Genomic DNA, 23,366 nt, shown 5'->3' with positions numbered 1-23,366 from the left:
TAATGGTTAGTGCATGGCTCATATTTGCAGCTCGGCACTGGCCATTGGAGAGCAGTTCACATCTGGTGCATGTGGCACATACATAAGAAGATTATCATCAATGAATTGTACAGTACATTGTATTAATAGAGTTACTTCTTACACACTTCATAAAAGCCAATTAATTCAGTTTTGTCATTGTAGGTCCCACGGTCCTGGAAGTGTTTAATACTCTTTTGAAACATTTGACACTAAGCGTGGATTTTGAGCTCGGAGACAGGAGGAGTTCTGCAGGAAGCACTGTCTTCACCACCAGCACAAGAGAGAGCGATGAACGCATTGTACAGAATGCAATCATTCAGACTATCGGTGAGTAATGTCCTGTTTCACAAATAAATGGGTTACTTGCAAGGTATGAGATTCACGGGATGCATGTACCTAATTGTTTATATTTTTGTAAACATGAAGTGCTATCCCATTTTATTGAGCACTTGAGCATGATACAATGCCATGGTGAATCTTTTTAGTATGCCAGTTAGAGGGATAGCTAATGTTATGTGCCTCCTTCTTTAACATAGTTCTTCCAAAAATATGTGAAATGTTACTATTTTCTTAAAGAAAAGAGAACTGTCCACAGTAAATAAAACTTTGAAAACCTCCCCTTACTTGTGTTAACCGTTCTTTCAAACGATAACTCAATTTTCTTCTTCTAAGTGTATATTAACAATGTAGCAGTTGACATCACAGTCCGATTCAATTCTGGCACAGCCAGGGCATATATTGTTTGGTTTAGGAGAAACGTACCAAATTGTCATATTTTCATTTATTTAAGGCAAATGAGTCACCAGTGGAATGTGCCTTCAGGGTTCCATGGTTATTTACCACTTTTAGTAATTTGCACAATTTATCAGATCATGACCCTTTGTTTAATAACCCCCATTTGTTTCAGTTTGTCTTTACAGGTCAAAAGGCATAACACTAACTGACAGGGAACCAAAATGGAGCCCCTAGCTTCCAGCGTAGCTTGTTCACTTGTGGGGATACATAAATTTAGTATTGAAAATGTTGGGAAGCGACAGCTCCTCTTCTTAAATGAATGTTTGACTATAGTGTCCCTCCAACTTATAAAAATGTGAGATTCTCTCTTGTGTAATTGTATTCAGTGCAAAATGTTATTGTAGAGCGTATTTGTATGTTGTTGTTGAAGCTGGTAGAATGCATTACTATATAAACATAAAATATAAGATACACCTAAAAAAATCAAGGCAGAGAAAAGATTCATATAATCAAAATGTGGCCCCTCTATGTAAATAATGCACTCACAAGATATCGGAGTATTAAGAGCCCATCAAGGTTTCTTTAAATGCTCAGCCACAGGCGTCCTCAATGTCCCAGGGTACATGTCAAAAGGAAAAAACTGGACATAGTACAGTAATGCTTGAATATAAATAAACACTTTAATCGAATGCACTTACAAAAAGATAAAAATGCTCATCAATTAGTCTCTGTGTCCCTCGGTTTCAGCCGGATAGGAGACCAAAATAAGCAATAATACCAAACTCAACGCGTTTCGTCTCCTAATGGAGACTTCCTCAGGAGCAAAATAAAATACAATAAAATGTAATTGGTAATAACAGAAATGAAACATCCTATCATGTCAAAGTCCAGAATTCCTTATAAAGGTCCTCTCATTATTCGTTCCCCCAATCCGGGACGCTGGAATCACCTGTTCCTGGTTTGACATGTACCCTGGGACATTGAGGACGCCTGTGGCTGAGCATTTAAAGAAACCTTGATGGGCTCTTAATACTCCGATATCTTGTGAGTGCATTATTTACATAGAGGGGCCACATTTTGATTATATGAATCTTTTCTCTGCCTTGATTTTTTAGGTGTATCTTATATTTTATGTTTGCATTTTGAGGACCTTTGAGGAATCCTCTTGTTACAACCTGATACATACGGGAAGTAATTACCTTTATTGTGTATTTTATTGCTGCACCTGGGTGGTCTACACATATATATATATATATATATATATATATATATTGCATTACTAGTCTTTGTTTAAGAACAGTGGTCGGCCAAAAAGTACACTCTAAGCTTTTGTAGACTATCTATGATTGTTTGCCAGCCTTGATTACTCTTTGGTAATCCAGTTTTTTTTCACTGTTATAAATAGACTAACACCGTTTTCACAAACGTTTGAGAGTGATAAATAGCAAGCTTTCCCAGCTGCTTGAGATGTATTTATTACTGGCATTTATAAAGCGGCAACATATTCTGCATCGCTGTACAATTAGTAGGGAGCGTACAATAAACACGGACCGATACAAAAGGTAAAGAGGGCCATGCCAGTGAGCTTATGCAAAGCGCTTTGTTAGATTGTCGTTGAGCTTACAATCTAATCTCACTCAATTACCTCCTCATCCCCTTTACAACTTGCCAGTGGCTGCAATTTTCTTTTAATTCTCTCCGGCAATAACCTTGATATTCCCCTTGCTCCCTCTTATATCAACTTCCCATTTTAACCTGTAAAGTGTGAGCTCACATGCTATCTAGTGAAGTGCTTTGTATAAAACCGCTAGCTCTCAGCTCACATACCAAGGCTTTTTACATCCTGTATTGGTCTGTGTATATTGTACTGTATTTCCCCAACTGTGGAATTTATTTGTGCCTTATAAATGCCAATAATTCTAATAATATAACATAAACCTTTGATTTTACTCACTCTGTCTTCTGGATATATTGCTAACAGAGGAATGAATTTATTTTTTTAATGATGATTTTCATTTATTTTCTTTTAAAGTTTTTTTAGATCAGTGATTCTGAACGTGTTGTCACTGTTATAAGCCATACGCACGTGGCTATTGTAACTTAGTGCATTGTTAGTACATTGTTTTGTAGTATAGTCTGCGTTGGTGGATAAAGGAAATCAGATAGGTTTTCAAGCAAAATAACATTTTCCAGCAATATATTTGTTAATTTTGTAGGAATATATTACTGAAAAATGTTTTTATAACACTATATTTAATATACACGTTTTATGTATCTGATTTTTTATAACTTAATATAGCAAGTGACAACTCTGACTTACATCTTGTTCAGCCGTGAAACGCGCCTCCCGATGTGTGACGCACTCCTTGTCATATATTCGTTTTCTCACGAATCTGTATGTTAGCACGTATAATAATTAACTCTGAAGAAAACGTCAAATAGGCTGAAAAGGAAAAAAATATTTCAGTTGTGAGAAGCCTGTTATCCACTAATGAACGGAGCTGACTGTGATTCACATTCTGTCTGTAGCTGGGTAACAGACGAGTCAGTAACAGTAGCAATCTCTGACGTGTTCATTCTGTTTCACAAATCTATTATGAGGCTTGTGGGTGGTTTGTGTTTTTTATCTATTCAACTGTGTATTTTTTTCTTTCAGGATTTTTTGGATGCAATTTACCAGATTACCAGAGGTCAGAGATCATGATGTTCATTATGGGGAAAGTTCCCGTGTTTGGAATATCTTCGCATACTCTTGATACCAGCCAGCTTGGGTAAGACCTTGTGTATATTATTATTAGTATTGCCACTTATATAGCGCCAACAGATTCCGTAGCGCTTTACAATGTAATATTTATTTTAAAAAAGGGAATGAATACAGCTCTCCGTGTCTAGCTTTCTTTATAGAGGGCCACTCCACTGCCAAATAAAAATAAATAAAAATGACTGTTTAGTAGATATACTCCCAATGAAAACATTGTGCATTATTTCACTTGGTATATCTACAAACAGCTTGTTCTCTTGTCTGCAGCATTTGCGAGCCCTCCACCTTCTACCCGAGCCCAGATTCTCTGTGGTTGTCCAATCACAGACTTTCTAATGCAGCTCGATGAGAAATATTTGCGAGGCACGTGCCTTGCCTCTTGAGTTTAGTTCCAGAAAGTAGGACTGGTTGTCGGATTGACGGCCAGGCGGCTGTAACAAGGTTCATTTATAAAGTGTAAATTTCTAGGAAATCTGCACTTTTGTAAAATAAAAAAAGAGCACACTCGTCACACATAAAGCACTTCAGCAAACCAAGGTGCTTTGGGTGTGTGGAGTGTTCCTTTAATAGTTTGAACAGTATATAAGGATTCTTTGTTCTAGATCGGTACTTTTGAACACACCCCTAATGTGGACATTTTCATATTTTTGGGTGCCAAAAGAGTACAAACTGATTGGACGGTGCCCAAAGATGTGTTTTTTTCATGGCCACTATGGAATGGTGTAGTATGGTGCTTTATCCTTTTATATATTTATATGTGTCCTATAGCCCCAGAGTACCGCTAACATAAACTCTTAAAGGGACACTGTGTACTATAGCCCCAGAGTACCGCTAACATAAACTCTTAAAGGAAAACTGTGTCCTATAGCCCCAGAGTACTGCTAACATAAACTCTTAAAGGGAAACTGTGTCCTATAGCCCCAGAGTACCGCTAACATAAACTCTTAAAGGAAAACTGTGTCCTATAGCCCCAGAGTACCGCTAACATAAACTCTTAAAGGGAAACTGTGTCCTATAGCCCCAGAGTACCGCTAACATAAACTCTTAAAGGGAAACTGTGTCCTATAGCCCCAGAGTACCGCTAACATAAACTCTTAAAGGAAAACTGTGTCCTATAGCCCCAGAGTACCGCTAACATAAACTCTTAAAGGGAAACTGTGTCCTATAGCCCCAGAGTACCGCTAACATAAACTCTTAAAGGAAAACTGTGTCCTATAGCCCCAGAGTACCGCTAACATAAACTCTTAAAGGGAAACTGTCCTATAGCCCCAGAGTACCGCTAACATAAACTCTTAAAGGGAAACTGTGTCCTATAGCCCTAGAGTACCGCTAACATAAACTCTTAAAGGGAAACTGTGTCCTATAGCCCCAGAGTACCGCTAACATAAACTCTTAAAGGGAAACTGTCCTATAGCCCCAGAGTACCGCTAACATAAACTCTTAAAGGGAAACTGTGTCCTATAGCCCCAGAGTACCGCTAACATAAACTCTTAAAGGGAAACTGTGTCCTATAGCCCCAGAGTACCGCTAACATAAACTCTTAAAGGGAAACTGTCCTATAGCCCCAGAGTACCGCTAACATAAACTCTTAAAGGGAAACTGTGTCCTATAGCCCTAGAGTACCGCTAACATAAACTCTTAAAGGGAAACTGTGTCCTATAGCCCCAGAGTACCGCTAACATAAACTCTTAAAGGGAAACTGTGTCCTATAGCCCCAGAGTACCGCTAACATAAACTCTTAAAGGGAAACTGTGTCCTATAGCCCCAGAGTACCGCTAACATAAACTCTTAAAGGAAAACTGTGTCCTATAGCCCCAGAGTACCGCTAACATAAACTCTTAAAAGGAAACTGTGTCCTATAGCCCCAGAGTACCGCTAACATAAACTCTTAAAGGAAAACTGTGTCCTATAGCCCCAGAGTACCGCTAACATAAACTCTTAAAGGGAAACTGTCCTATAGCCCCAGAGTACTGCTAACATAAACTCTTAAAGGAAAACTGTGTCCTATAGCCCCAGAGTACCGCTAACATAAACTCTTAAAGGGAAACTGTGTCCTATAGCCCCAGAGTACCGCTAACATAAACTCTTAAAGGAAAACTGTGTCCTATAGCCCCAGAGTACCGCTAACATAAACTCTTAAAGGGAAACTGTGTCCTATAGCCCCAGAGTACCGCTAACATAAACTCTTAAAGGGAAACTGTGTCCTATAGCCCCAGAGTACCGCTAACATAAACTCTTAAAGGGAAACTGTGTCCTATAGCCCCAGAGTACTGCTAACATAAACTCTTAAAGGAAAACTGTGTCCTATAGCCCCAGAGTACCGCTAACATAAACTCTTAAAGGGGAACTGTGTCCTATAGCCCTAGAGTACCGCTAACATAAACTCTTAAAGGGAAACTGTGTCCTATAGCCCCAGAGTACCGCTAACATAAACTCTTAAAGGGAAACTGTGTCCTATAGCCCCAGAGTACTGCTAACATAAACTCTTAAAGGAAAACTGTGTCCTATAGCCCCAGAGTACCGCTAACATAAACTCTTAAAGGGGAACTGTGTCCTATAGCCCCAGAGTACCGCTAACATAAACTCTTAAAGGGAAACTGTGTCCTATAGCCCCAGAGTACTGCTAACATAAACTCTTAAAGGAAAACTGTGTCCTATAGCCCCAGAGTACCGCTAACATAAACTCTTAAAGGGGAACTGTGTCCTATAGCCCTAGAGTACCGCTAACATAAACTCTTAAAGGGAAACTGTGTCCTATAGCCCCAGAGTACCGCTAACATAAACTCTTAAAGGAAAACTGTGTCCTATAGCCCCAGAGTACCGCTAACATAAACTCTTAAAGGAAAACTGTGTCCTATAGCCCCAGAGTACTGCTAACATAAACTCTTAAAGGGAAACTGTGTCCTATAGCCCCAGAGTACTGCTAACATAAACTCTTAAAGGAAAACTGTGTCCTATAGCCCCAGAGTACCGCTAACATAAACTCTTAAAGGGGAACTGTGTCCTATAGCCCTAGAGTACCGCTAACATAAACTCTTAAAGGGAAACTGTGTCCTATAGCCCCAGAGTACCGCTAACATAAACTCTTAAAGGAAAACTGTGTCCTATAGCCCCAGAGTACCGCTAACATAAACTCTTAAAGGAAAACTGTGTCCTATAGCCCCAGAGTACTGCTAACATAAACTCTTAAAGGGAAACTGTGTCCTATAGCCCCAGAGTACTGCTAACATAAACTCTTAAAGGAAAACTGTGTCCTATAGCCCCAGAGTACCGCTAACATAAACTCTTAAAGGGGAACTGTGTCCTATAGCCCTAGAGTACCGCTAACATAAACTCTTAAAGGGAAACTGTGTCCTATAGCCCCAGAGTACCGCTAACATAAACTCTTAAAGGAAAACTGTGTCCTATAGCCCCAGAGTACCGCTAACATAAACTCTTAAAGGGAAACTGTGTCCTATAGCCCCAGAGTACCGCTAACATAAACTCTTAAAGGGAAACTGTGTCCTATAGCCCCAGAGTACTGCTAACATAAACTCTTAAAGGAAAACTGTGTCCTATAGCCCCAGAGTACCGCTAACATAAACTCTTAAAGGGGAACTGTGTCCTATAGCCCTAGAGTACCGCTAACATAAACTCTTAAAGGGAAACTGTGTCCTATAGCCCCAGAGTACCGCTAACATAAACTCTTAAAGGGAAACTGTGTCCTATAGCCCCAGAGTACTGCTAACATAAACTCTTAAAGGAAAACTGTGTCCTATAGCCCCAGAGTACCGCTAACATAAACTCTTAAAGGGGAACTGTGTCCTATAGCCCCAGAGTACCGCTAACATAAACTCTTAAAGGGAAACTGTGTCCTATAGCCCCAGAGTACTGCTAACATAAACTCTTAAAGGAAAACTGTGTCCTATAGCCCCAGAGTACCGCTAACATAAACTCTTAAAGGGGAACTGTGTCCTATAGCCCTAGAGTACCGCTAACATAAACTCTTAAAGGGAAACTGTGTCCTATAGCCCCAGAGTACCGCTAACATAAACTCTTAAAGGAAAACTGTGTCCTATAGCCCCAGAGTACCGCTAACATAAACTCTTAAAGGAAAACTGTGTCCTATAGCCCCAGAGTACTGCTAACATAAACTCTTAAAGGGAAACTGTGTCCTATAGCCCCAGAGTACTGCTAACATAAACTCTTAAAGGAAAACTGTGTCCTATAGCCCCAGAGTACCGCTAACATAAACTCTTAAAGGGGAACTGTGTCCTATAGCCCTAGAGTACCGCTAACATAAACTCTTAAAGGGAAACTGTGTCCTATAGCCCCAGAGTACCGCTAACATAAACTCTTAAAGGAAAACTGTGTCCTATAGCCCCAGAGTACCGCTAACATAAACTCTTAAAGGAAAACTGTGTCCTATAGCCCCAGAGTACCGCTAACATAAACTCTTAAAGGAAAACTGTGTCCTATAGCCCCAGAGTACCGCTAACATAAACTCTTAAAGGGAAACTGTGTCCTATAGCCCCAGAGTACCGCTAACATAAACTCTTAAAGGAAAACTGTGTCCTATAGCCCCAGAGTACCGCTAACATAAACTCTTAAAGGAAAACTGTGTCCTATAGCCCCAGAGTACCGCTAACATAAACTCTTAAAGGAAAACTGTGTCCTATAGCCCCAGAGTACCGCTAACATAAACTCTTAAAGGAAAACTGTGTCCTATAGCCCCAGAGTACCGCTAACATAAACTCTTAAAGGAAAACTGTGTCCTATAGCCCCAGAGTACCGCTAACATAAACTCTTAAAGGAAAACTGTGTCCTATAGCCCCAGAGTACCGCTAACATAAACTCTTAAAGGGAAACTGTGTCCTATAGCCCCAGAGTACTGCTAACATAAACTCTTAAAGGGGAACTGTGTCCTATAGCCCTAGAGTACCGCTAACATAAACTCTTAAAGGAAAACTGTGTCCTATAGCCCCAGAGTACCGCTAACACAAACTCTTAAAGGAAAACTGTGTCCTATAGCCCCAGAGTACCGCTAACATAAACACTTAAAGGGAAACTGTGTCATCTAGCCCCAGAGTACCGCTAACATAAACTCTTAAAGGAAAACTGTGTCCTATAGCCCCAGAGTACTGCTAACATAAACTCTGACTTATTCTTGCTGTGTGGGGGCAGCAATCTTCGGCAGTTTTTGGTCAGAAGCACCACGTATCTGCTAAGATGTCAAGCACTTGTACTTGATGTCACGATTTGTGGATACACATGAGCTCTTGATTACCTGCAGTGGTTTTGGTATATGCTGTGCTTCTTGCAAAAAGAATACAAATTTGTTTTTTGTTTTTTTTTAAATGGTTGCCCCCAGAGAGCAAGGGTAATCCTGGAGACATATAAAGTTATTTATTTATATATGTATTATAAAATAATACTAAAACACTAAAAACAATACATTGTGATTGTTTATTATACTAAAATTCTGAAATTTAAATCTCTGTGCAGATCTTCTGCTGTTACTTATTGTGTGAGTGTGAAATATAGTATCTGTCTTGTTAGCTCTACTGTAGTTCACATATTATTTACATTTTTATATTTATGAAATAGTTAAGTTTTGCAACGGCAACAAACTCTCCATAAAAATATAATATACTTGTGTCTGTTGCTATGACGACCCGTGGCTGTTGTCATAGTAACATGCTGTTCTCCTTGCGAAGTCCCTCCATGAGCAGATGACTTGCATTGTTAAGGTAGAAATCTTACAAGCTAACATTATACTGGAGAGAAAAAAATTGTAATGGAGACAATCTTTTTTTTGTTGTTGATGTTATTATTTTTTAAAGAAGTCATTTTTTTTTCTTTTAAACAAGTCTAAAAGCAACAATAGGAAAATTACTAACCCACAATTTAGTAGATCTGTTAACAATATAATCATTTCTCATTCATTGGCTTTTTCTGGGAAATACCGGTACTTTGGAAGATTTTAAAAGTACCATAAAGACTTAAGCATGTTCTACTTTATATCGAGGATTCTCCAGCAACCCCTCAATTTGGGCTGTCGTATGAGGAATTTTGATGTCTTAGCAGACTTTTGAATATTATAATAATGTTAATGTTTCACACTTTGCATTGAGATTCTCATAATTAAAATAAAATCCAAAAATATGTTGCTAATATTTATTTTTTTATTTTATTTTATTTTTTAGTGATTTAGGGACAAAGAGAATCCAACTGATGTTGCTCAGATCTCTGCTCATGGTAAGACCACAGGATATAACGATGTGTGCCAGAGAAGGTTGTGATTATGTTAGTGTGTGTTCCGGGTCATGATCTGTCAACTACATGGTTACTACAACAGGAATCTGTGATGCAAAATCTGACAGTTATTCACTAAAGTTGTTGATTTGTCAGAAATGCAAGCTTCAACTTAGCTATATTTTCCGTGATAAGTAGCTAAAAAATAAGATTTTAATCATATGCAATAATATTTTAAAGGGTTTTTTCCTACGTTTTCCTTGCTTTTTTTTCGCATCTCCAAATCGAGATCATTAATGAGAGGTAAACATGCTCCTCTCCAATTCTCTGAGGATTGCACTACATCATCACCTGTAAGAGTGAGTCCTCAGCTGCTTTAAGTATGTTGACAAAGTTCAGTTTTTATCTACATGCATTTGATAGAGTGCAATAAATAGAAATAAAAATAGATTTCTATTCAAAACCCATTAGTGCAGATGTTCAGCTCTCTTATCTGGTGTTAGACACATTGGAGAGATATAAAAGCGGCAAAACTTCAAGAATAGGATGTTCTTGAAAAAACATACATTTGTTAATTCAACAAAAAAAAGCTTTTCGCATAGATTCCCCCCCCCCCCCCTGATTTTTTGAATCTACTGTGATATGATAACTATAACATAGCTCAATAAATCAGAGGCTCCTTTGATCCTTTATGTCATTATTTGTGGCAAAATTCTAGGTATCCTGGAGTAATCACATGGAGAAAAATTCCTCGTAGGGAAGCATAATTAAAAAAGAGATATTGATGTAGGGACATTGTGCCATGCTTGCTCACATGTTCGGGTACAAAAAAGCCTTAACATTAAATAGATAGATAGGTTTTTGTGTCTTACAGTCTGTAATTTGTTTTTGTAGAATCCTCTTTGGTTAACACGTTCACATTGTAACATGGAGACTAAGGAGCCTTGCAGTTCAGACTCAGACAGTCCCACTATTACTGTGTTTTATGGGTTGAGAACATAATCCTGATAGAAAAGTTCACATTGCATGATCATGTTATGCAGTAATTTTTTATAATTTATCTACAGGTAACGTCAGGGTACAAAGCCAAGACTATTGCAGCGGCTCTACCCCTACCATTTCTTGATCCACTCCTGTCTCCATCTCTTATGGAAGATTGTGAACTGAGACAATTAGTTCTTGAAATATTGCACAATCTCATCGATCGTCACGACAACAGGGCAAAGCTAAGAGGCATCAGGTACCTGTCTATTAAGGCACAATTGACTGTATTGATATTAAAATTATCAGGGATTTGTGTGTGTGTGTGTGTGTGTGTGTGTGCATGTATATTGCACAGTCATGTTACAGTTCTGCCACCCAACCATGCATACCTCCCAACTTTGGGTGCTAGATGGGCATGCTAGGGGCACAACATTTATAACTGGTGATTACAATAAGCCGATATGACCACAAAAAACAAAATAGGAACAGTGGGTCTTTTAATATCAGAGAGTGCATCACCGATGTCTATGGAGGATCTCACAAGTCACCGGAGGCTCAATAGATATAGCCTAGTTTCATTTGTCACTAATGACAAAGTTTGACACCAGTAGCTCTGCCTTTTTGTCAACAGTAGGGAAAATACATTAGTCAAAGTTGTCCTTACTGGTATATTTTACCTGTGTTGGAGTTTCAGTGAAATTCCAAAACAGTCTGTATGAGCATTTTACAAAAGATATTTGTGAAATGATCAATTTGGGGGGTGGTGACAGAGCCAGCAGAAATTGTACACATCTTTACATAGCTGAATACCTAAATTACAAAACAACAAAAAAATAGTGCAACGCTGTGTAAGTGGATCCAAATAGCCCCCCACTAATTATGGAACTCACAGACTTCAAATGTTTCAAGTGCCTTGGAATAATTTTTCTTTAAATAGGAGATCGAAATCCTTTAAACGGCAGAACAGTACAACTATCCAGACTGGAATCAGGAACCAGGTGGATAGGTTTAAGTTGGTTTATTGGCATAACAAATGTAAAATAGATTAAAAAAAATGTATATTTTAAATCAATTCTAGGTCTCTGGTCATACGTGTTTCGTTTCCAAAAGAAACTTCACAGTAAAAAATAAATGACAAAAAATCATCCTACCCATCCCCTATCTCCTTTCCCTTAAATAGGGCTTATCCTAAATTGCACCGATTTTGATCTCCCTTTTTTTTTTTTTTTTACACGAATTCTTTATTTTTGTAGTGCAGAAAGAGAGAAATACATGGGCTTGCAATGCCCCAACAGCATAGACAAGCAAAACGTCTTACAGAGAAAAACAGTTGTGAGGCATTTGAGGACAGTGCACCATTTTTGTAAAAAAAAAAAAAACTGAAATATTCAGGCTATGTAGACATTGGTCAGAGACGATTTAGCTAGGTTTAAATGTGGAGCTAGCCTAGACATGAGGAATTATAAGATAATATAAGAAACACTGTAGGACGCTTTAATTATGATTATCACAGTGCAGAACACTGGTTGTAAAATATTTGCCAAGGTGAAAAATCAAAACTGGGCTTCAACTGGCAAGGTAAAAACCTTAGATATTAGTGCCACTAGGCTTCGAGGACCACCAAGAGAGGCAGCACCTATACAAATAATAGATAAGGCTAAACATAACACATAAAAAAGCAGTACGCTGGGGGGCGGAGCCTAACTGCCAAGCAGGCCAGACCTTGGCAGCTCCTGCACAAAGCGACTAAATTGGGGATAAATACCCCAAAAACAGACAACATTCTGAGCCGGAGGGCAAACGATGAGTCAGGGGACCCAAGAGGCATAAAATGAACCCACAAGCGAGAATTACCCTGCCCGGGAACCCGACCAAAGCACATGGGGCCTACGTGCGATCGAGCCAGGGAGAGACGGCCGCTCTCCTGGATGGTAAAACCGAATGTGGATCCCTCTGCACAATCATCTCCTCTCCCCACCCCCCCTCCCCGTCCCCGCCCCCCCCTGTCCCGGACCGGTGGGGGTCATCCCGGTCCTCACTCGACTCACATAGAAAACAGCACAAGCTTGATCCTGAACTGCAGGGCTGCAGACCCTTACAGGGAGCACCTAAAATGGCGGCCGGCAACAACAAGGCCCACATGGTGAACACGCAATCAACACAACCGCCAAGAAAATCACCCCTACAGAGTCTAGAGGCGATACTGAACCGCTTCTGGGACACACTCAGGAAGCGACAACAAGCAGCCCGACCCAGGACGCCTGCACCACCGACGCTGGGAGAGCGGACCCGCGGACGGCAGAAAGTGGAGGGTATACCCTCGGGCATAACGTCGCCTCAACTACTCACCCACACGCAACCGAGCCCACCTGGGCGGCAGGCCAAAGGGCAGAGAGCCCAAAAGCATCGACCACACTGGCGGAGGAACAAACCACGCAAGCGACAGAAAAAGACCAGCTTCGCCGTCACTCCCACACGTGGAGGAAACCCGGACCCTAGCGATAGCCGAGTTTGTGGCAAGAAGATGCACGGACACCCGCACAGCAGCGGGAAGCAGAAGTCCAGCGCCAGACACACACCGCTTAAACAAAGAAGGCGTCGGGTGAGGGAGACCCTGCTGGGGGTCTAGCAAACTCGCCACAATGGGACATTGTCCTAATGCTAGCCCCTACATGCCATAACACAGAGACCGCTCAGGGACTCACTGAGCGACTGGACACTCTTGTGGACACTAAACAAACCTCTATGCATGCCTAATATCCTGCACCGCAAGTACCATAGTTCTTAGTGTAACGAGTTGACTGAAGTACCTTTGATGTTTATTGATATATGTTTATAATGTTGTTTGTGTACACTTATCTGGTACCCTGGAGGCACAGCGTATTCACTTGCCGCACTGTATAAATGCGACTCTATAACATAATATGCCGTGCCTCAGACACTATAGTGCAGACTATACAAGCCGTAACACCATGAGACAGAAAGCTTCCCGCCAGAAGGCTCAAGCCGTAGAGTATTTACAGCATTTTAGCACTAGACATACTGGTAGGCCTGCTAGATTTGACTCTGTTAGGTCTTCCCATATCAGCCTGGCCTGTAAGGCTTAACAGGCGAGCCCCTACATAACCATATATACAGGAGGGGTCACGCATGCCATGCAGTTCCTTCACTTAACCTGCTACAACAAGTTTATGTTAAGCGACTCATATTGCATATTGCATATCGCTCAAACTGTGTATGAAACGCATCGTTAAACCATAACTATATATAAAAAAAAAGCAGTAAGCTGATAGAAATATGATTATCCAATACTGTAATAACATGACTGGTGTTGCTGGAGATAGTACTGCCGCAGGTGTCACATGTGGCAAGCCTGGTGTCAAAATCAGCCGATCCCTCTCAGAGGTAAAGGAGTTGTATGGCCAGGACCCGATACATTTGCCAGAGTGAGGCTCTGATCTGGCCCCAGGCCTGTGTGAGAGCCTGCATCATGAAACCACGGACTCAGGTACTCTTGGGAGCCAAGTCCTTTCCCTTTCCAGGGTAGGCGGAGGACCCAGAGGGAGCAAACTGTCGGCGGTGCGGGATCCTCAGTGTGTGTGTGGATGATGCAGTGAGGCTGAGCCTCGGGTGACTCTCGGCCCGAGTTGTAGAGTTGGAGGGCTTTGGTAATACAGGAGCACCTTGAGGAGGACCTTCTTTTCCCAGCATCTCACTTCCCGCTCGTTCCTCCTGCTGCTCTCGCAATCCAGCTTGTGTGCGCTCCTGAATCCTTGTCTAGAACGTCTGGAAGATTGCATCAAGGCGAAGTAGGATGTTTGTCATAGAGCATGCCATCCTGCATGTGGAACCCTGCAGTGTGTAGAGGGCTTGCAACATGGGGTAAGTACAGGGCTGATAGTCCCAATAGCCCAGTGGGGACCCGGGATGACCCCTGCCGGCCCGGGGGGGCGGAGGGGGGTGATGGGGGGTTAGGAGCACTGCACGACTTGAGTGGTGTATCGGAGCTTTGGGAGATCGGCCGCCTATCCCTAACCCCGCCTGTGGTAGGTTGCAGCAGGGCACCTTAAGTCTCCCTGAGAATACAGCCATGAGTGAGGTATCGGACTGTACAGATCCGCAGTCCTAATTTAGCGTCTGTGAGTAGGTTTTTCAGCTTCGGATTGGGGTATATGCCCCAAAATTGGCTCAGGATTTGGGAGCTCAGGCACCACATGTCTGCTCCTCTTGGTAGTCAGGCTCCATCCTCCTTCGGTCTCCTTTTTAAAGAAAAATTATTCAAAGGCGCTTCCATAATTAGTTGGGGCTTTGTGGATCCACCTACACAGTGTTGCACAATTTTTTTGTTGTTTTGTATTTTAGATATTTAGCTGTATCCTATATATTCGGTATCATATCTCACCAACAGGGAAGGGACCTCGGGAAGCTGTACATAGAAGCTAAGTGTTTTTAACCCTAACTAACACTATTGGTGATTAGAGGGTATATTGACACTATTTTGCACTATTTAGATATTTTGAAACTGACAATAAAAGATACGTTTTAATTAAAAGAAAATCCAAGAGTGCTGTGCGTTTGCAAAGCTTTGTGTGTATATGTCCCTCATGCTGTTCTGTCTTTTTGTGTTGATATGCTTGCGATATTATTATGTTCTGAGTCACTTGATTTATCTCACTGTCAGTATTTTCCTATTTACCCACCTTTACCTACACGTCATTTTATGTGAGTCCATCTGCTTTTCTGTTATGTTTCTCTTATTCATTATTTCTTGTTTTCTGAAATAATAACTATTGGTGTCTGTATTTCCATACCAAAAGCTTGTGCTATCCATTTATGCTGATGAGGGGAAAATATCTGAGTTTCAATCCTGCTGAGAGAAAATAGAAATGTAACAGGGTTTTACCAATTACCCCTGCAATATGAATGCAGTGTGAATATGGTATCAAGGATATCTCTGTAATTAGTTTCCTCCGGTGTGAATTACTGTGTAGTGTGTGTCTTTGGATGCACCGGGCAACACAGTGCTAATGGGCAGCATGAGCATGTCAATCAATTAAACACAATTCTATGACATCTGATAAAACCTGGGTCTAGAAAATCTTCCACCTCTTAATGGAGGACGTGAGCGATGCCTGGTGGACCCCCGTGTAAGTTTCCAACCCATTAGCAAATTGAGGGAACAGTGAGGCACTGCTGGCACCATAACCACTACAATGTGTGTAACGGTTATGGTGTTTTGCCATGTTCCTTTAATGTATACTAGAAATTGTTACCATTAATTCAGTTTACTGTATAACAGTAAAATCTACTTTTTAACCACGTTACATTTATTTTATAAACATTTGAAAACGTTTTGCTAGTGCTCATATTCTGGTTATAATGGTTATAATTATTTGCTTAATTTTTCCTTTATTAGAATAATTCCAGATGTTGCAGATCTCAAAATAAAGAGAGAGAAGATTTCAAGACAAGATGTCAATTTTATGAAGAAGGTAATATTTGTTTTGCTTATCTCATTACTAAAGTTCTTTGTTTTTTTTTAGTTTGTGTTTTTTTTTTTTTTGTTTGGCACCAAGAAATTTAAAATCGCAATTGCAAATCTGCTAAAGTAAATTTTGTAAGACCAGCTAGTGAGGTGAAACACAGGATGCATTTTTGGACAGCAGATAAAGTCAGGCCAAAAATGTAATGCTTTGGAGTGGACCTTGAAGGGACACTATAGTCACCAACTTTATCTTAATGAAGCAGTTTTGGTGTATAGATCATGCATCTAAAATCTCACTACTCAGTTATCTGCCATTCATACGGGAAAGCATTGGATTGCCTGAGACCATCAATTCTGATGATCTCAGCCAAGGAGGCGGTAACAGCACCTGCAGGCCCGCGCAGCACCTGAAAAAAGATACATCCTAACCCTTTTTGAGAGCGAGTGGGGGGGGGGGGGGGGGCATGGGGTGCTGTTTGTATTTCTGACCATATAGTGTTCCTTTAAAGATATTGGGATAAGCAAGTACAGTGGAACCTCGGTTAACGAACGCCTTGTTAAACGAAAAATTCGGTTTACGAATGAAAATAAGTAAAAGAAAATGCCTCGGTTTACGATTTTTTTTCGCAATACGAAACAAGTGTCCCGGTTTATAGCTCCGCCCCCTGCATACTGAAGTGTGGGTAGCACGTGAGTGTGTAGTGTGGAGGTGTTGGAGAGGTTTTGGAGCCATTTGCAGCAAGTTGTGGAGCCTTTTGGAGCCATTTGCAGCAAGTTGTGGAGCCTTTTGGAGCTATTTGCAGCAAGTAGTGGAGCCTTTTGGAGCCATTTGCAGCAGGTTTTGGAGCCTTTTTGGTGCATCTCAAGAAGTGGAAAGGTAGGGAGCTGAGCTTAGTTGTTTGCATGCCTTTTACTGTGTGTTGATGTGTGATGTTTTAAAACATAAAGTTGGATGTTTGAAATGTAATTGCTTGATTAGTCATGTCCCTGTACAGTATTTATGCCTTTAAAGTGCACTTTATAAAGAGTTTTGAACAGATAAAATACTTTATTTGACTTTTTTCTCACCTCCGGAACGTATTAATTGGTTTTCAATGCATTCCTATGGGAAACCGTGTTTCGGTTTGCGAATTTTTTCGCAATACGAAACGTCCCGGAGAACGCATTAAATTTGTAAACCGAGGTCCCACTGTAGTTTAAAGGTAAGCACTAAGCACCAAAACAACTTGATCTTAATCAAGCGGTTTTAGTGTATAAATCATGCCCATGCAGTCTCACTGCAACAATTCATTGCCATTTAATAATTAAAGGGACACGATAGTCAGCTTAATGTGGTGGTTCTGGTGTCTAGAGTCTGTCCCTCAAGACATTTTACTGTTAATGCTGCCTTTTCAGAGAAGATATAGTGTTTACATTGGTGCCTAGTAACACCTCTTGTGGCAGTCAATTAGACGGCTAATAGAAGTGGTTCCTATGTTACTGCTGCACCTACATTCAGCATCTCCACCCTCTGCATGGAGACGCAGAATGTTCCCCATAGAGATGCATTGATTCAGTTCACCTCTAAGAGGAGATGCTGCAATGGTCTCAATGGTCTCTGTGGTAAAGCATTGGGTTGGCTGAGATCATCAAGATTGATGAGAATGAGGTGAGTAAAACCACCTTGTCAGCGCGATCAAGGTGGGGCTGGTCACCTAAAATGCAACATCACTTTTTAAATCACTTTGTGATTGCCATAGACACACTTCTCCTGCCTTACAGAGCCTCTGTGCACAGTGCCTGAAAATATGTCTAATTGTTAAACTTCTCTCATTGCACAGTGTGTTTGATTTAGAAGTGTTTATTCTTATTTAGAAATGTGTTTAATTTAGATGTTCATGCTCTGTTAATTGCCTCCTAGCTTGCAGTATCCACCCATGTGTTATTAAAGTTAAATTAACATAGCAGGAGATAAGAAAGTGGGGAGGTGTGGCTGTGATTTAAATCCTAAATGGAAGAGAAGCGAGTAATGCAACTTCAGGTACATGACCAATACACCAAATTATGCAAATTAATCCAAACCACAACTGCTGTGTTGTGCAGTACATGTACATTTATTTATTTATTTATTATTTAAAACATACAGAGCTAAAAATGGGTTGTTTTCTTATAGGAACATTATTGTCCACAGTACGCATATTTGTAGGATCAGAAAAAACATATAAGATTGTGTATGCTACGCATGGGCTGGCAGTGTGCTCGCAGCTGGGTCTGCGTTGTATACCCATTATACCGTTACGGGATATGCATGTATGAGGTATGTTTAGAAACTGTATACGGGAGTGTTGGATATCTGTTAGAACCAAAGATGTTTTCAGACGAAGATCAATAATAAAAGTGCATAAAAGGGATCCTATAGTCACCAAAACAACTCTAGTATAATGAAGCAGGTTTTGTGTATAGATCATGCCTCTAAAGTCTCAATGCTCAATTATCTGCCATTAAGGAGTCAAATCACTTTTGTTTCTGTTTATGCATTGCTAGCCACACCTCCCCTGGCTGTGACTCACATAGCATGCATGAAAACAAAGATGTTAAGATGTTAACTTACTGAAAGTTTTTATCTCCTTCTCTGGAAATGTAACTTGAATCACACACAGGAGGTTCTTGCAGGGTTTAGCAAGCTATTAACAGAGCAGGGGATAAGACATTCTAAATTAAACAGACTGTGCAATAAATGCAGTGTAAACATTAGATGACTCTTTGCAGGAAGTGTTAAGGAAGGCTGTGTAAGTCACATGCAGGGAGGTGTGGCTAGAGCTGCACACACAAAGTGATTTAACTCTTAAATGGCAGAGAATTGATGATATATACACCAAAACTGCTTCAGTTGTGTTTTGACGTGATATTGCAAAGTATTTAGCTAATTTTAAAATGAGTCTTTTTTTCACAGATGATACAAATGGCAGCACTAAAATATAGATTAATCAATAGATAGATCTGGATTTTTTTTTTCTAGATACCGCCCTTTTAGCCAAAATCCAGTGATGTAACATGTATTTCTCACCTTTTCTCGTCAAAGAAGATCCAGTAACTAATGCCACAGTCATATATGGAATTATTACCCTGGGAAAAGCTATTCTGAATTCTCGGGCTTTCTGCCTTCCACCGCTTGACTTGACTTTAGTGTCCCTAAGAATCACAACAGAATGTGCATGGGCAGTTTCTGGAGATCAGCTTAATAAGAGGAAAATCGTGGAGGTGACAGGTCTTTGCTAATCTGTTTTCAGGGAGACACATTTAGCTCATTAGTGGTGACCCTGCAGTAAATTTAATTTATACGGCTGCTTCATAAATTATACACTTGTAAATTCTTTATAGGTTATAAATGACTGATAGTTTAGGAGAGTTTGCTGATTACCAGTAGAACAGATAATTGCCATTTAAAACACTAGTAGATTGTGTTTCTGGGTAACAATTCTGGCATTGCAATATGACCTATAGTGAATTTTATTATAAATGGTGTTCACCCGTCATACCTCGTCTAACTATGGTCTCCATTTAATATTTTTGGATACGCTTTTCAAATGATTCAGTGTTTTTTGTGCTAAACTTTTAGAATGGTTTTAATATTTTGAAAAATATTTTAATAGTTTGATTTTGTTTATATATTGATATATTGTTTTATAAATGATATATTTTTAATATTTAAATATTTTGAAAAGGTTTATCTAAAAACATTAAATCATTTGAAAAGCTTACCAAAAATATTAAATCGATACCTTTGTTTAATTAGGAAACAATCTCTGTTCCTATAAAAAAAATATAAAGAACCACACTTGTCTGAGTTAAATACAAAAGGGAATGTGGTAATCTTTATATAAATGATGATTATTATCGGATTATGCTGGCGGTGCAGATCAGTATAGACCAGGGGTCAGCAACCTATGGCACTCAAGGCTCCCAGAGAAAAACAGGCTCTGGCCTATCAGGTGTCCCAGTGAAATTTCAGATACCTAGGTGGTGATTGCAGGTGGTGAGGGACAATACTCAATTTACACATTGCATCACTTAGAGGATGTGATCCCAGATCACTTCCTCCCAGCACTTGTGAACGAGAATCCGCACTGGAGTAGAGCAACCCACAGAAGCTATCGCAGCTCATGACCTTGACCTGTATCTTGCTAGCCAAGTCCCCACTGGACCCCAGGAAAGACACCCGCATTGCTAGATATACACAGAGTCGCAGAAGAAGCCTCCCCTTACACAAATAATTCAAACAGCACACAACAAACACACAGTCCCCACAAACACAACACCACTGACAAGTCACATACAAGCACACAACCCCACAAGCAGCCTCTCACATGCAATACCACAAGCAGCCCCACACATACACACCAAACACACAATGTGACATATCATCCCCACACATACGGAGCAAACACACAAGGTGACATATCATCCACACACACAATTCCACAAGCAGCCCCACACATACGGAGCAAACACACAATGTGACATATCATCCACACACACAATTCCACAAGCAGCCCCACACATACACACCAAACACACAATGTGACATATCATCCACACACACAATACCACAAGCAGCCCCACACATACGAACCAAACACACAATGTGACATATCATCCACACACACACAATTCCACAAGCAGCCCCCATACGCAGCCCACATTCACATGTATCATACACAATGCCATGAATTACTCTAGAACATATATAGTATAACAACCGACATATACGTACAAATAAAAAGTTACAAAGCAACTGCAGAACTCATAAATAACACAAGCACAATACGGCTACATACAAAGCTCAATTTATTGCATTTTTTATTTTCTTAATCCATATTACATTTTTATTTGAATTTAAACAGATATATTGATATGTAGTAATTTCACATATATTTAAGTGGGTTTCTCAATAAAGTGCATAGTTAATTCACCAAATAATAGTAAGCACTTGTATAACTACCGTGTTGAAATAATTTCACGTGTATTATTTAATGGTAGTAGGAACAGAAAAAGACAAATATGACAAAAGAAGAAATATAATAACATTCATAAAAATTTGTATACTAACATAAAAGATAAAATTGCATGATTTTGCTATTACATGACGAAAAGTCATGATTTTATTAAAGACACGGAGGCGAGTATTGCATATCCCTTTCTTTACTGTTGACAAATAGCAGCAAAGGAAACATACAGAATGAAAAAAGAATGAACATGTGATAACATAGGCCCCTCCCCCTCAGGTCCCAGTATAACAGGCAGCACTTCCCTTCCATTTCCCTCTTTCTGCAGATGCGACCAAAGAACAATGTCCATAACTAGAGTAATGCGAGAATAAAGTCCCAAGGTAATAACAGAAAAAACCGAGGAGGTATAACATCACAAACTGGGAAGTGTGGCCGTAGAATCCATAGGACCGATGGAGGACAGCGGGAGGAGACCAATAAACCGGACCCTTGCTAGACGTCTTGCCAGATTAAGCTGTGGAGACATAAAGGACAGGAGCCAACAGGTTAAAGTCGATACTTGTAACTAGTTACAAGGTTACACCAGTGAGAACAAAGACCCTTGTATATACAATCCCACAAAACAATCAATGTTAACATATCCAGTAATATTGAAAACAACAAGTATAAGGACGGCCCCACTTACCGTCCCAAACTATAACATGTGGTGTATCGTGGTATGAGTAATATGGGTGGGGAGATATATACTTACCAGCGTGAGAGTAACAAAAAAGGGTGGGGCAATACTCGCCTCCGTGTCTTTAATAAAATCATGACTTTTCGTCATGTAATAGCAAAATCATGCAATTTTATAACAAGACACGGAGGCTCATATTGCAAGTTTAAAGCTGATCCATTATTACAGCGAATGTGTGTGGGGCCGGCCGAAAGTAGAATTCTCGGAAGGTAGATTCCCTAGACCAATCAGCTGTTCTCATAATGTCTTCTAGGCGGGCGCCCGCAGACATCATAGAAGAGGCCGAAGCCCCTCGTACTGAGTGGGCGCCGAACACTGTAGTGTCAATGCCCGCTTGGGCCAGCAGCCATTTCACCCAGCGTGATAAGGTAGTGCTGGAAACTGGGTGAAAAGGGGGGCGGAAAGATAAGAACAACTGACGGGAGGCAGTAGATCGGTGTGGTTCGGTGCGAGATTCGTATTCACGAAGGCAGGTCACTGGGCATAGCGAAGGAGAGGCAGGGAAACTAGGGTAGGATACCGCCTTGATGGAAGTCTTAGTGCGTCTGCTGATGTTAAAAGTTACCCCGTCCGGGGTGTATGACTTGGCATCGACGTCCAGTGCACTGACATCCGAGACTCTCTTGCATGAGATGAAACAGAGCAGGCACACCAATTTGGCCGACAGCTGTTTGAGGGAGAGTCCTGCGTTAGCGGGCCAGGATGAGAGGAAAGCCAATACAACTGAAACATCCCAGGTCGTGGAGTAGCGGGGCCTGGGTGGCCTTGAAAATCTAGAGCCCTTGACGAGTCGGCACACTAGAGGGTGTTGTCCCGCGGGGCGGCCCTCGAAGCCTTGGTGAATCGCCGAGATAGCGGAACGGTAAAGGTTAATGGTCCTGTAAGCCTTACCGGCTTCGAAGAGAGACGTCAGGAACTGCAGAATCGTTGTTACAGGGGCCGAAACGGGATCCTCGTTCCGAGCCATGCACCAGCTAGCCCAAGCTCGCCAAGCTGACCCATATGCCCGTCTAGTGCCGGGAGCCCATGCTGCAGCCAATAAGAGTCTAGTTGCGTCCGAAACTCCTTGGATTTCCCAGGGTCCCCGGAGATTCGCCACGCCAGAAGTGGGAGAGAGCCCTCCAGCCGGAGGGGGTGATAGCGACCCGTCGGGTCTTGTAGCAGGTCGTGGCGACCCGGCAGGAGTCGAGGATAGTCCAACGTCATCTCGAGCATTTGGGGAAACCAAGACTGCGTCTCCCAGAATGGGGTGACCATGACTAGCTCCGCCCGGTGTTTGCGGGTCTGCAGGAGTGAGCGAGGGATCATGGAAAATGGGGGAAAGGCATAGAGGAGGCCTCCCTTCCACTCTTGTAGGAAGGCATCCACTGCCTCCGCCATTGGGTCCGGCCTCCAGCTGAAGAAGCGTGGGAGTTGAGTATT

The 23,366-nt window shown here is 41.0% G+C and overlaps 1 protein-coding gene across 2 annotated transcripts in view; it reads left to right on the top strand.

Moving 5' to 3' along the window:
• Window positions 1-23,366, top strand: part of EFR3A (EFR3 homolog A) — a 151,976-nt gene that overhangs the window by 89,413 nt on the left and 39,197 nt on the right. For both annotated transcript variants that reach the window (XM_063451046.1, XM_063451045.1), the window contains exons 11-15: window positions 184-348; window positions 3,413-3,527; window positions 9,703-9,754; window positions 10,819-10,991; window positions 16,152-16,227. In XM_063451046.1, the coding sequence (XP_063307116.1) occupies window positions 184-348; window positions 3,413-3,527; window positions 9,703-9,754; window positions 10,819-10,991; window positions 16,152-16,227 (581 nt within the window). The remainder of the gene's footprint in view (window positions 1-183; window positions 349-3,412; window positions 3,528-9,702; window positions 9,755-10,818; window positions 10,992-16,151; window positions 16,228-23,366) is intronic.

Source organism: Pelobates fuscus, chromosome 4 (assembly GCF_036172605.1).
Source record: "Pelobates fuscus isolate aPelFus1 chromosome 4, aPelFus1.pri, whole genome shotgun sequence".
Taxonomy (NCBI): domain Eukaryota; kingdom Metazoa; phylum Chordata; class Amphibia; order Anura; family Pelobatidae; genus Pelobates; species Pelobates fuscus.
This window is presented reverse-complemented; position numbering and strand designations above follow the sequence as displayed.